Source organism: Triturus cristatus, chromosome 9 (genome assembly GCF_964204655.1).
Source record: "Triturus cristatus chromosome 9, aTriCri1.1, whole genome shotgun sequence".
In the NCBI taxonomy this organism is placed as follows: domain Eukaryota; kingdom Metazoa; phylum Chordata; class Amphibia; order Caudata; family Salamandridae; genus Triturus; species Triturus cristatus.
In genome coordinates, this window is record NC_140592.1 from 781,633,038 (window position 1) to 781,648,039 (window position 15,002).

Here is a 15,002-nt window from a genome sequence, read left to right on the forward strand (position 1 = left end):
GTGATTCCTAAACATCACCGAAGGACTCAGTATCCATAGGCCAGACCCACGTTATGTACAGAGAGAACATCCAGGGGTAGTGACATCCTATAGTGTTGGAAAGTTGTGCCTTGATTGGCTAGAAACCTCAACACTTGCAGAAGTGAAACAACACTTATCTTTACTCTCACATGACATGGATCTTAGGGACTTTTTACTAGGACCCAGGAAAACATGTCATAAACGTTTCATATATGCAAGCATTTATGCTGCCTATAATAAATTCTGGAAGATTTCCCAAAAAGAGGCCGCAGTGAGAATACGGGAAATAGACCGTATAAACTTAGAAAAAGCTTTAGCTGTGGTAGACAATGGGTTAACAACTTTGACCTCCAGGATATCTTCATTGGGCAACATTGTATCTGCTGCTATCTAAATACTGGAACAGGATTTAGCCATATTACAACACGGCCAATCTTCTTTTTGTTCTATTATGTTGTTAAGCTGGACACTGCCATCTTTGTGTGCAGGCTTTGTGCCTTGGCGTTTTATAAACAGTACTATTATGTTTTCTAAATACAATCTTACAGATACAGAGATAGAAATGGCACAAAGGGACGCTAAATATACAATGCTGCGTATTGAAAAACTGGACAGGCTACCATTCACAGTGGCGGTATCACCATCAACAGAATAGCTAATTCACGGCCATATCAATCTTCCGGTCATTACCTTTAAATTTCAGTATTGCCTTGAGCAAAGGCAGGCAGGCAGATATGAAAAATTGGGCAAAGAATACATTAAGGAATCCTGGGAATTACCATATAGATTTCAATGCCGGAGTGGGGATCAAGACGTGTTTCTAAGTGGTACAAACTGCAAGAACGCTTTGAGCAGTTCTCTAATGTGCCAGGACATTACGTTGCACGAAGCTTGTAATGGGTCAATAGCAAACTTGCCCTGCCACATGAAAGGAGCTCCAGCTGCCGTGATTATACCAGTATTCAAGTTGCTCTCGAATGGGAGTTACTTGATGCTAAATGATCAAGGTTGCTGTGGCATGCTTCCGGGCATCGCCTATCTGGTCACCGTGAACGCCAGGGTTACTTGCTGTATGCAAGTATTGTTTCCCCCAACAAGTACAGTCAGGGAGGCAACTTTGAAGCCTTCGTTAAACATATCTTTTATAAAATTTGACACTTTGAGCAGAATTAAAGCCATGCTTTACCAGCAAACTGTACCCTTAACCTCTGCTCAAGAGACCTTTGATCTTCAAGTTGCAAGGACCTCGACCAAGATACAGGCACTTATTCGTACAAACTGCCCCTTCAATTTCGTAGAAATGGTGAGTCGTATCTTTAACATGTCTGATGCGAGTGGTGTAATTGTACACCTTTTTAAGACCATAGGGTCAGGTTTTCTAAGCACCTTCCAAACAGTCCTCGGAGTTATCCCAAATTTTAAACACTCCGTATTTGGAAGCATCTTTGTAGGTTTACCTCTGATACTGCTTTTAATAGCTGGAATCCTGATCATCATTTACCTGGTACGCAATGGACGGCCCAATCACGAACAAAATGGCGAAAGCTCTTCTGGAACGTGGATACCGTGAGCGCATGGAACAACAACTGGGCGTGCCTCGCCTACGAGACCTGAGTGCTTCTTGGTTCTTATCGTTTAGACAAGTCTGGCTGGACTGCATCTTACCTGTTTTGCGGTGAAGAATGCTTGTTGGATATCTGTCTGACACTCGAGTCGGAGACGCCTGCAGACTTGAACGCGAGGCTGGAACCGCTGAGGACCCACTCTTGGCTGTGTCCCCAGCATATTCCTATCCTGACTAATGCATTCCTTGAAAACCCGCAGGTGCCTTTTGCTACAATTGGGGTGAACATCAGCTCAGCCACCACTAGCGCTGACGAATGTATGACGTTACAACGCAAACATTTTCAACGCATGCCTTTACAACGCAAATTTACATCGCAACATCCATTACAACGCATGATTTTACATCACATGCCATCACAACGCATTTTTAGAAACTACATTTACAACACATTCCATTACATCGCATTATACCATTACAACGCATACCATTACAATGCATACCATTACATTGCATTTAAGGTAAGTGTTGGATAGTGTAGGGGTAACAATTACTATTCCCACTCCACTGAGTGCAAAAGTAGGGTAAGTGTTGGATAGTGTAGGGGTAAAAATGTGTATTCCCACTCCAGTGAGTGCAACAGTAGGATAAGTGTCGGATAGTGTAAGGGTAAAAACTATGCATTGTAATGGTATGCATTGTAATGGTAGGCATTGTAGTGACATGCGTTGTAATGGCTGCATTGTAATGGCATGCGATGTAATGGATGTTGCGTTGTAATGACTGCGTTGTAAAGGTAGTGCGAAATAATGACTGCGTTGTAAAGGTTTCCCATGCTGACACCAGCACAAGCGCTACAACTAGCACTACGGGCACTGAGGTATCGACTACCGCACCGGCTGCCAATATACCATCTATGGACAGTAGTGAATATCATCTGTGCTCCATCGACGTACTCTGTGAAATATTACAACTTCCATCCCCTACAGCAAGTGATTGTGATGTTGCGTCTCCCAGCCAGGACAATTAATCTTCAATTGGCTCATCGTGTGCTGGGAAAGAATTCAGAATTTCCTTTTTCATTTTGACTCTAATTGAATTTGGAACATTTCCTACTAAATTGACACTATCGCTAGAGAAAGCATGGCCTTCTAAAATGCTTTTAAGAGTTTTAAATTCTATAAATAAACTCAGTTAGACCTTTAGCTTGATTACAATTTCAAATACTGACTCCACACATTGTTTTTCCCTCTTAGAAATGTTTTTAATATGCTTTAAAAAATGTAAAATGTTTTTATGTGTCTCAATTCCAATTATATGCGCTACCACTTAGTATGAACTAGTAGTTTGCTGTTGTTTATTATTGTTGACTATTCATTCAAGAGGAGTGGGTGTTATGTTTCATATAGATGCCCTAATATAGGCATGGTTTGAGATGCCCTAATATAGGCATAATCTTTCACCTACATTAGTTCCCTATTCTCCACAATAATGGGCGCTGAGGGCTGAACTTTATCTAGACTATGGTTTGGGTACAGAAGGAGGGTTTTTCCCGAACAATGGCCTCCTATACCATCTTCGATGTGCTCATCCAGTATGATTAAATATTCATAAAAGTTTTAGGAAATCAGGCAGGAACTAGAATCCACCTGCATAAACATCTAAGTAAACGGTTCATCCCATAGGTCATCTTCATACCCAACAATGGCTAACACAAGACACAAGGGACAAAGTGACTCTATACTTTTCTGTATAAATACGCACCTCTTGCTATCAGTAGTCAGAGGGAACCAAGACTTCCAGGCCCACACACTGACCAGAGACGCTGAGGCTCCTGCATGCAGTCGCTCCAGCTGACAGTGGTCTAATCATCCCTTGCGGGGTGTCCAACCCGAGATCAGGATGAGGTCCCACACTCTCATTATTCAGATAATGGGGTTTGACTAAATCCTAGCTGGATTCTTGGCTTCTTTCGCACCTACTCACATGCTAGGTACACTTAGGTACATCTAGACAGGCATCGTAGGAGTATGCGCTTTATTTTATAAATGCATTTTATATTCATGTATATGTTCATGGATATTGCAAAATGGTAGAACTGTACTATCCCTTTTTATTCACTGTACTAGTGATCATATATCTCTGCTACTGTTTAACAGTTGTCGCAGCACATATATTGTACACCAGAAGAACAACTGTACAATAAATTCTTATTGTAAACACGCTCAACTGTTTCTTCTGTGTAACCATCTGAGACCAAATGAGCAAGCAGGAGTGACTGAGCGAAAAGTAGTACATTGTTTCCACGAGTCTGAGGAATCAGGGTTGTCGTGTTCTGAGGTTGCCAAAAACGAATCTCTCTGATAAAAAATAGATTCTAGTGGCACTGTAATCTAGCGAATGCAAACAGACTAACATACGCGGTGGGGGTGCTCAGAATCAGTCTGCCACCAGGCCCACAGTGTTTGTTATCCAAAAGCGCAGATCCTGCAGGGGTACAATAGGCACTACACCCCCTGGGATTTGTCACTGTAGTAGTGTCTCCTCCTGTAACCCGAGGTCAAGTCTTGGGGGATTCAGGAACTAGCTTCACCTCCCCTTTTGAATCATCTGGGATCCAAGTTGGTGGCTTATGACACTGGATCTATGCTGTAATACTCGTGCTTTCATAGATTGGGTCATTTGGCCAATGTATACTAGTTCACACGAGCATTGTTGGCAATATATCACATTTTTTGTGTTGCAATTGGAAATCTTCAGTTGCCGATTAACTTTGCCATTGATAGTGATGGTTTTAGTGTGGCTATTAAACTGTCAGGCTGCACAGTTATTACATTGTAGCGTCCTATGACAGGGAGCAGTTCTAATCTTCATCGAAGGTCTTTCTTCCAGTGCACTTGGGTGGCCAGCTTTGATTACATTTGACTGCACCCTTTCTGAATGAGAACATGGGTTTCCAAATTTCTAAAGGGGTCAACATCTTCCAGTTTTTTTCTATTATGTTCTTGACTTTGTTGGCTTTGGGGTTGTAGGTGATAAAGCAAGTGAGATTGGTATCTTTTTGGCATATTTTTGGGATGAGCAATGTCTTTCTAGGTGTGAAACAGGCTCCCTTAGATGCAGCCTTTCAGGGTTCAAGGGTGTCTACTGTGGAAGTGGAATACGGTGTTGGGTCAGTGGGCTTGGTGTAGAGGCTGACTTCTATGTTGTCTTCCTTCCTCACTATCCCTAGGTCTAAAAAGTTAACTTTCTTAGTGGAATTTGAGGTCAGCTGTCCTTTGGTTCAGTCACTCATAGAATGTGTTTGTTTATCTCCTTCCCACATCATAAGTACATCACCGATGTATCGAAACCAGTGTCTGATGTTAGTTCTGTATGCGTTTTCGTTGTTGTAAATCCATTTCTTATCAAATCAGGCCATGACCAGGTTCACTTCTTCTGGTGTGAAGCTTACACCCCATCGCTAAGACTTTTGTCTGCAGGTATATATCTTCTTCAAATGCAAAACAATTATTGCATAATGTGGCAAGGGACACTAGAATTTCAGTTGGGATATAATGAGTTGTGGGTCTAGTTTCTAAGGCAGCTCTTATCACCTGTATTGCTTCATCCTGAGGGATATTCAGGCATAGTGCCTTAATGTCAAAGGTCACTAATACTACTTACTTTCATCAAAAAGAAGAACTTCCACCTTATTAACGACGTCCATTGAATCCCTGATGTAGGCCAATGTGTTAGTCACAAAAGGTTTTATATAATGTGGCAATGGTTCTAGAAGGGACCCACATGCAAAGATAATGGGTCTTCCAGGAGAGATGACTGGATCTTTATGGATTTGGGGTAGGACGCATATGACGGGGGTTCTGCAATCTTCTCTATTTAGCAATTCAAATTCTTTTTAGCTGATTCAGCCTTCTTCTACTGCTTCTGTGGTGAGCTTGTTGATTTTACCAGCTATCTCGCTGGTGGGATTGTATTTTATGAGGCAATATTGGGCCTGGTTGTTTCATTGGCGCATTATCTCCTGATAGTATTTAGAGCTGTCCCATACTAGTTTGCCTACCCCTTTATCAGCAGGTTTTATCAGAATGGACTTATTGTTGGCTAAACTTTGGATGGCCCTAGTCTCTGTTTTATAACAGTTCTGTTTAAAGTATATAGCAAAGAAGGGCACAGTCCTGTTTAATGAACATATTTTTGTTATTGAGTTGGTCTATTTCTCTTATGACTGTGTCTTCAAATATCAGTACCTGGGGGGTATGCTATTACTTCCTGGACAAAGGGAGGAATTGTTCCTGCATCCACTTACATTAGTCTCGTCTGTATCAGTGTTAGCAGAAAATAATGTCTTAAGCCAGACCGTACGCAGAAATTGCAGAACGTCTGCATTGTTTCCACTGGGTCTTCTACATTCAGGGGTACAAAAGAGAGCCCTTTGTTCAAAACTTGATCCTCTGTTTCAGTCAGTTAGTAAGTGGACAGATTGTATATGGGGATAGGTTCATAAGTCTTAATAGTGGGTTTGGTTTTCGCCTGTATACGGTCCACCTGGTCCTGAATTTAACCTGTTCTGGGGATTGTCCTCTCCATCCTCCACCTCTACTCCTGCCGTAAAAAGGTTGGGCTCCTGGGTACTGGAAGTTGGAGGTGGAAGGTCCTGGGGTCTCTTGCCCTGAGTCTGATGAAATGGCAGAAAAGGTAATTAACTTTCTTCATGATCTCCTATGGTATTGAATACTGAGGTTGCTTAGGTTTTTTTTTTTTTTAAATAAGTCTTCTTTTAGGAAGGAAAAGACATTTTGAAGTTTGACGTTTTTTTTATGTCTGTAGATATTTTAGTGTTTTTTGGTTGACTGTGTAGGTTTTGAAATCAGCTATGGTCTTTTCTACAGTTTCCAGCATCTGTTTGGCTCCTCGAATGATCGGATCACTGGCTAATTCTCTTTCTAACGCTTCAACCTCCTTTAGTTCTAACACTTCAATCTCCTTTAGTTCAGCAGCGTAAATCTGTTTCTATTGAATGCACCAGCCAGTCGCTGGAGCACTTTGTACCTACGCAGCTGATGTTCTAGCAATATTTGCATGTGTAGTGGTCCCTTCAGTTGATACAGCAGCCCTATACTCAAAATTATTTTTTCAAATCAAAATTACAAAAGAAAAGGCAAAAAAAATGAATAAATAAATATAAAAACAAAAGATAGTGCAAGTAAGTAATCTATAGGGAACAAATCTCATTAAAAAAATTCTGACTAGCCTAGGCTCCTACACTCCACTGTACAACACTCTACTCCACTCTGTGCCCCTCTACTGTATTTTACGACACTCTATGTAACTCTGTATGCCACTCCACCCTACTTCGCTCCGCTATACTCTGACACAGTACTCCACTCTACTCCACTACTCCAATGTATGCCAATTCACTCTATGCCATTCAACTCTGACACTCTATATCACTCCACTCTACCACATTCTATGACAGTCTAATCTGTGTATGTCCGTCGACTAAACAACACTCTACTCCACTGTATGCAACTGAACTGTATTGTACTCTTTGACATTTTCAAACACTCTACAACTCTACAACATGCCACTCCATTCTACTGTACAACACACCACTTCAATTTATAACACTTTGCGCAACTGAACACTACGCCACTCCACTCAATTGCACTCCAAGCCACTCTACGCTATGGCACGTCACTCCACTCTATCACACTTTACTCTACAATACACTACGCCAATTCGCTCTACAAGACTATACCTGACACTGTGCCGCTGTACGATACTCCACCCTCTGCCCGTCCAGTGTACGATACTTGACTCCACTGTATACACCTTTACTCTTCAGCACTCTACTACACTCTATACCACTTTATGACATGCCACTCCACTCCTCTCTACAGCACGCCACTCCACTATGTTACATGGAACTCCACAACATCACTCTCCTCCACTGTACTCTATGACACTCCACTCTACTACCCTTTACTCCACCCTACTCCACTCTAATCCACTCTACTGAACAACACTGTACTCCACTCTATGGCAGAGTACAGCACTCTACCCAACAACATAGGGGCTCATTACGATGGTGGGCAGATCGTGTCCACCGGCCCGCCGGTGGCGATCCGCCCACCATCGTAACATGGATTACCCACCGCCATATTAAGATGGCTGTGGGTATCGCGGAGGACAGAAAGTCCATCCACCACTTTTCGACTGGGCGGCAACCATTACGACTGCCGGCCGGGCGGAGATGGGGCACATATGTGGTGGCGGTGCCTAGTAGGCACTGCCATCCATATTATGATGTTGGTATTTGAAGGCCTTTCCATGGCCTCAATGCTGCCATGGAAAGGCTGGTGGGGATTTCCTTTAGGGGCCTGTTGCGGGCCCACGGGGTGGGGAGTCGCTAGGGTGCACTTGGGGGGTACCTATGGTACCCCTACATTTCCATGCACAACATGACATTTTACCGTTGCGGCAGGTGCTGCAGCCAGCAGCACCCGCTGCAATATTAAAATGCCAGATTCGACTGCCACGGTGGTGGTCACATCATAATCAGGGGTGCGGTACCGTCGCCATCCTAATAGGCCCCATTGTGTTTGGAAAAAATATTTAATAATTCAGTTTTGTTACAGAAGGACACATTCATTTTTGTTAGGCACGGGGAGATTACGTGATTTTCCCAGAATCACAAGATGTTGAGCGTCAGTGCCGAGATTCAAACCTGGTTCCCCAGCTTCGAGGTCGACGGCTCTAGCCCTAAGATGAAGACATTTTTCAACATTAAATTTTTATTGGTAATGTTATAATATCGTTTTTTTTTTTTTAATTCTAATGTTATTGTTCATGAATTTTTAAATGTTTTGCTTCAAATTTTAAAATGTATATTTATGTATCATTTATAATTTAAGATTTTTTGTATATTATATGTGATAGGTTAATATATTTGTATTTTAATAAAAACTAATTTCCATAATGACATTTTTATTATTCTGTTGGAATAACTTCGGTTGTTGAGAAAATATACTCTAAATTCTATTAATTTGAATGTAATATATATTTTTTATTATTTAATTAGAATTTATTTTTTAATATATATTCAATGATTTTTACATTTGGAATATGATTCCACACACAAGCAGTACTACAGGCATGGAAAGCAGCCAACCGTCACCTGGGATGGAATAACAAGTTTACAGCAGAAACCCCGCTATGGGACTGTGACAGTCTGGATGAGGTGAAGAACCTGAGTAGCCACGTCTGGTGGCACTTAATTGGTATAGACAAGCTGGGGGATGTCTGGAGAGGGGGCTTGCTACTAATCTTTAGTGAATTGCAGTCAAAGTATGAACTAGCCCACAGGGAGGTCTTCTGATATTTGCAGTTAAAACACACTACACTGTCACCTACCCGAGGGTGAACATTTGCCAGAGTACTCCCTTATGGAAGACTAACTGCTTCTTGACCCTATGCCAGCTAAGGCAGTCTCTTTAATATAAAATGGGTGAGTGTGTGGCTATGTGAGGGGCTGTACGGGTGAGTGACTGCTTGTATGAGTGGCTGTATGCGTGAGTGGCTGTACGAATAAGTGAGTGAGTGTGTAAATACTGGTATGGGTATGTGAGTGGTTGTGCGGGTGTGTGAGTGGGTGTACAAGAGGTTGTATGGGATGTGAGTAGGTGTGTGAGTAGTTCTGTGGATTATGTCATCAGTGATGCCATTTGAGATATCATCAGTGGTGTCAATAGTGATGTCACTGACCATGTCATTCGTGAAGATATATTTAAGGTCATAAACAATGCATTGCAGTGAATTTCACTGGTTTTGTACGAGGGAAATCTGAGTCTAACTATAACGCCCCTGTAGCCTTTGTTTTTTTCAGCGAATTTCTAAGGTTTTTCAAAACCTATTTCCTAACTATAACGTCCTTGATTTTTTAAGTAAATTTCTATTATTTTTTAACTGCTAGCTGTGTTTGCAGTGTGGTGGAGAAAGGGGGCAGGTCTTTGAAGACCTCTCAGCAATCTTCCTGTAAGGGACTTACTGGAGGTAACAGGAGAGCTTGTTGGCCCCCAAGGACCCTCTGCAGCCAAGGGGACTTCATCCCCTACCAGCAGTGCTCCAGAAGGCATGTTTTCAAAGTGGTGGTGATAGGGGGCGGGGCCTCCAGTGACTTGCCGGTCGTTTTTTTATTTCTATTTTTTTAGAAAGAGGGCTGCGTGGCTCTTCCTCTCTGGCTGATTTCAGCCCTGGGGACCCCATCTGTGGGGCCAAGCCTCTGTTGTGGATGCCTTGGTCCCACCCAGGGCACCCACTTGTCACTGATGGGGATGATGGTGGGGACCTCTGTGCGGCCTGCAGGAGTCGGCATTGCTTTTGGACAGAGGGAGCTGCTCAACATTCAGTGGTAAAGCTCCCGCCAAGCCATAGCAAACAGCTATGTTACGGGGGTGGGCACCCTGGGATATGGCAGGAGGTGGCCCTGGGGTCTGACCTGTCCCCGGGGCCATCTATGACTCTAGAAGGGAGCCACGTGCCCCCTCCTTTCTTTGAATTTGCTCCAGGGAGGTGGTTCCTGGGGCTGCGGGGGGCCTGTGTAGCCCCCACATTAATTACATTTAAATCCCTAGGAGTGCAGACCCTATGGCTGTGGAGGGGTCTGCGCAGCCTCCCGCATTCTTTAAACAAAAAGCCCTGGGGAAGTGGTGGTCCCCGAGGCTGGGGGTCCGGGCGGCCCCCTAATAATAAAAGTTAAAGCCACAGGGAGGTGGCAGCCCCCGTGGCTGTGGGGGGGTTCTGCGTTTTTGCATGTAAAGCCCCAGAGAGGTGGAGGTCCCCAGGCTGCGGGGGTCCGAGAGGCACCTCCATTTAATATTTAAATAAGCCCCGGGGAGGTGGTGGTCTCCAGGGAGCGGGGATGCCATGCCTGCATAATTTAAATCAAAAACCCTGGGGAGGTGGTAGTCACTGGGGTTTGATTAAACCCTGGGAGGGGGGGCCCATGTGCCCCTTCCTTTATTTTTCATATGCTCCCAGGATGTGGCCTTTCTTTAAAAGACGCACAGGAGCCCATGCTGTTTTTTTTTCAATTTTGCTGTGAATCCGCAGAGCCATCCACGAATTTATAGCAAAATTGAAAAAGAAAATCTCTTTTTAATGCACTGTGGGTCCCTGTGGGAGCCCCCACCATATCTGGGGGGGGGTCAGGGTATTCCTACCCTGCCCCCTTTTCTTTATTTTTCACTTTTTGTGCCCAAAGATGGCTGTCAACACTTCCTGGTTTATCTAGTCAGTCAGATTTCTGTGGAATTTGCAAGTCTACTGCAAGAACTCGCGTCCCCAGATATCTATATTTTTTACTTAAATATCTTTGAAACTACTGAACAGATTTCCACCAAATCACAAAAAGCACGCTTTCTGGACCAACATCTAGCTTTATCCCAAATTTGGTGTAATTCCATTCAGCAGTGCGGGCTGATGTTGTGTTAAAAAAATTGAAAATTTCCATAGAACTAACATGAGGAAAACGTGTTTCGAGACCCCCTACCCCACTTTTATTTCGGTCCCTGCTTGACGGATCACCCTGAAACTTTCAACACAGCAGATTAGTCAAGTGGCGTCAAAGTTGGTGGCAAACCAAAAAACACGTTTCCTATAAAATCTGTGGTCCTTCTGGCTATATATATATTTAAACACATATTATATATTATAAAGATAGACATTTTAAGCAAACATGTTGGCACCTCCAGTCCCTCAAGCACTGCATTACAGTAACAAGGTAGATGGGCAAATGAATTTGTGTGACAAGGTACCATGTCTATTGTTTCCTGGGTTGATTGTTTGTACATTCAACAGCTATAGTAGTAGGGCCCAAGGGAGGACCAGAGACGTGGTTAATTAACATCTTGCCCCCCGTAGTGATGAAACTTTCTACTAAACGAATAGAAATACTCTGAAGTGGGGAATCGTGTGCAGGACTGATGCTGCAGAAAGAAGGCTTTGAACTTAGCGCCTGCGCTCTTTGGATGCACAGTGATGAGGCTTGTGCACTTCTATCAGCTAGCTGGCCTGGCCTTAGGGAAACATTGTTTGTGCATACAGCCATGATTCACTGTGCATGTACATGTAAGTGGCAACAGTTCCCCTGCAAATACTGAGAGGCTGCAGCTCCTGAATTAAAATACTATGAAGGAAAAGTTGGTGCAGGTGACCCCCCTCTAGTTCTGAAACCAGGTGCTGCAGTACCAGCTGCACCACTGATAGATAGACTCAGCTTTTAGCCAACATCATTTTGCTGTAGGGATTTTTGAGCCCATAATGAAGATACTAAATGAAAAATTACTGGCCCTTGAATGCAGCATGCTGTTGTCTGAAAAGCCAGGACTGGCTGATGCAATCGCTTGTCATTCTACAAATAAAACAACATTCATTTTGTGATTTTCGGCAACTTTTCTTGAAGGAAATCCAAGCCTAAACACTCTGAAGGGGAGGGCATAGATGATATTTCAAGTTGATATGGAAGTATCCCACCCCTGATGAGAATGAACACTCCTTCAGAACAGGGGTGGATGATTAAAAGACCATCTACCCAGAACACTGACAAGGCAAAGCACCACTCCCAACCCTTGTTGCTCCCATCATTAGTCAGTATAGCACCTGCAGCTCACCATGTCTGCATGTCTGTAGAGCAGGAGAATACAAGCATTAGAAAAACAATCAGTGTAGTGTTTTCATGTGTACTCTGTTGTAATGGCTGTATGATGTTATGTGATACTTTTGGATACACAAACAGATAACACACATAGAGGTACCCTATACACACAGACAGTGGTTGAGTGTTGTAGCTCTAGAAGAAGTCTTATGTGTGAACATCATGATGTAGCATCAAAGGAGTCACATGGACATATGAAGGGAATATAGTTCATGTACCTCATGACAGTCGGCTGCTGTAGTCGTTAAAGTGGTCCCATTACTAATGAGGAAGTGCTGTACCATCATGAGTCTGTGGTAGTGTTGACTCACATGGAGTCTCATGCACCTCAGGAGAAATTAATGTTGTAAACTTGAATGGGGTCTAGTTTTCACTACTGAGTTCTGGAAATTATAAACTCAGATGGAGGCTAATTTGCATTTTGAGGATGGGATGATATAACTGGAGTCTCTACCTCATTTCAGTGGATGGTTGTACCCTTAGAAAGATTCAGAAATGTGGGATGCTGCAGCCTCAGAGTATGGTATTGTGCTGTTATGCTGGTAGGATGTTTTGGTCATCTCAAGCACATTGTGAGAAAGCAACATCCATTGCATAGTGTCTTTTTGTTCTGTTTTTTTTTGTTTTTAAATGTCCTCTTTACCTTCTCTTCCCCCAAGATCTTAGGGTTTGTTGCCACTGTACCTCTGCAACATTCTCTCCAAGAGTCAGCTACCAGTGGAAATGCTATTTGTGTATTTCACCATCAAATCATACTTATCTACCTCTTTTTCAGTTCACCAAAAACATTGCTGGATGTTTCCAGCTTTGATGTTCTGGGTGTTGTTTTCACTACCATCCTCTGAAATAGAGTAACTTGTGTTGATCTGGAAAATTGTGTTCTTGAAAGCCTGTTTGCAAGAGCTGATTTTCAGCAAGGGTTCTGCAGCTGGAACATTCTGGGAGTAAGTTTCATATATGAGGATCAGAGACATTATACCATTGAGAATAACCAAGTCCCATTACTGTGTATTTGTGACTCTTGCAGGAAGTGAACTTCTGCTGGAACCAGTATGCAGACAGAAAGTTCCGGTTTCATGACCAGACACTGGTAGACATGGCTCGAGATAACAAGGAGCGGGAAGTGGTAGAGTTTTTCCGCCTGCTGGCTCTTTGCCACACAGTGATGGTGGATGAAAAAGAAGGTGCGGGGCTCTTGTGGTAATGTAAAGTGATGACTGCTATAGTTCATAGAGTTATGTGGAATAAGCCATCATAATTATGTAAAAACACTGCCTTATGCTGACCCCAAGGTGAAATCACTTCTCAACAAAATGTTACACCACCCAGCCCCTTCTTGTGATTTTAGAAGTCAGTGCGTTGAACCTTTGATCTTTATAATTTTTTCAGCCATTTCTGTTGCCTTTCTGACAGAATAAGCTGTAGATGTTTCCTTGCTTGACATCCATCCTTATCTGTCCATTAACACCTACTGATTAATTTTAGAGGAAAGCAACCACTTATCAATCCCCTGCTTCACCGGAACACTGCCTGATGCATGATTCTGTCACCTGCCCATGTTAGGCTCTTTATGTCTCCATATCCAAGATGATCTATGAGGTGTTTGAGTCCTTTCCTGGAAAATGCACACAATAGGATAAGTGTATCTCACTTGCTGCAGTGAGAGCTCTGTTTTTAGTAGAAGAATGTATTAGACTTCAATTCAATTCAACTTCAATTCAATTTATTTATGATTCGGAACTCCAACAAGTTCCACATAAAATATACAAAAAAGAAGTAAATGTCCAATATATCATATCGTACTGTTATTAGTACCAGAATAAAATACATTTGGGGACATAACAGTTATAATTTCACTATGCAATTAAAACATTTTTAAAAATGTATTTAAGCAAATATGACTCCATATAGTCACAATACTTTGGTGCCGATTCCGATCCTGGAAAAACCGGGTACGAACGGTCGGTCGGAGCGTTTTCTCCGTCCGACTCGTACCCGGGAAAAAAACCCTACAAACTTGCAAGTACGATTCGTACGGAAACACCATTTCCGTACGAGTCGGACAAAACACCGACCGACAGTAAAATACATACGAATGTGATCCGGGACACCGCGGACGTGACGTCCGGACTGAGTTAGGCATGTTTTTACGTACCAGCAAGTACGATTCGTACCGACAGCAGTCCGGACAGCAATATTTTTACGGCACCCAAAAAGTGCCGGAAAAGGTAAGTACGCCGCGATGCGAGCGGTATAGGGGGCCCGGTACGCGCTGTCCCCCCCAGCCCCCCGTGTATGTACGAGACGTACCCCCACCCGTGTATGTACACCCGTGTATGTGCGAGACGTACCCCCACCGGTGTATGTACACCCGTGTATGTACGAGACGTACCCCCACCCATGTATGTACACCCGTGTATGTATGAGACGTACCCCCACCCGTGTATGTACACGGCGTTGTATGTACGAGACGTACCCCCACCCGTGTATGTACACCCGTGTATGTAAGAGACGTACCCCCACCCGTGTATGTACACCCGTGTATGTACACCCATGTATGAACACCCGTGTATGTACGAGACTTACCCCCACCCGTGTATGTACACCCGTGTATGTACGAGACGTACCCCCACCCACGTATATACACCCGTGTATGTACACCCGTGCATGTACGAGACGTACCCCCACCCATGTATGTAC

At 43.3% G+C, this 15,002-nt stretch overlaps 1 protein-coding gene across 1 annotated transcript in view; it reads left to right on the forward strand.

Annotated features, from left to right (window-relative positions):
- Positions 1-15,002, forward strand: part of LOC146798840 (phospholipid-transporting ATPase IC-like) — a 1,543,528-nt gene that overhangs the window by 983,325 nt on the left and 545,201 nt on the right. Inside the window, exon 15 of the mRNA XM_085626157.1 lies at positions 13,330-13,486. Within this exon, the coding sequence (XP_085482283.1) occupies positions 13,330-13,486 (157 nt within the window). The remainder of the gene's footprint in view (positions 1-13,329; positions 13,487-15,002) is intronic.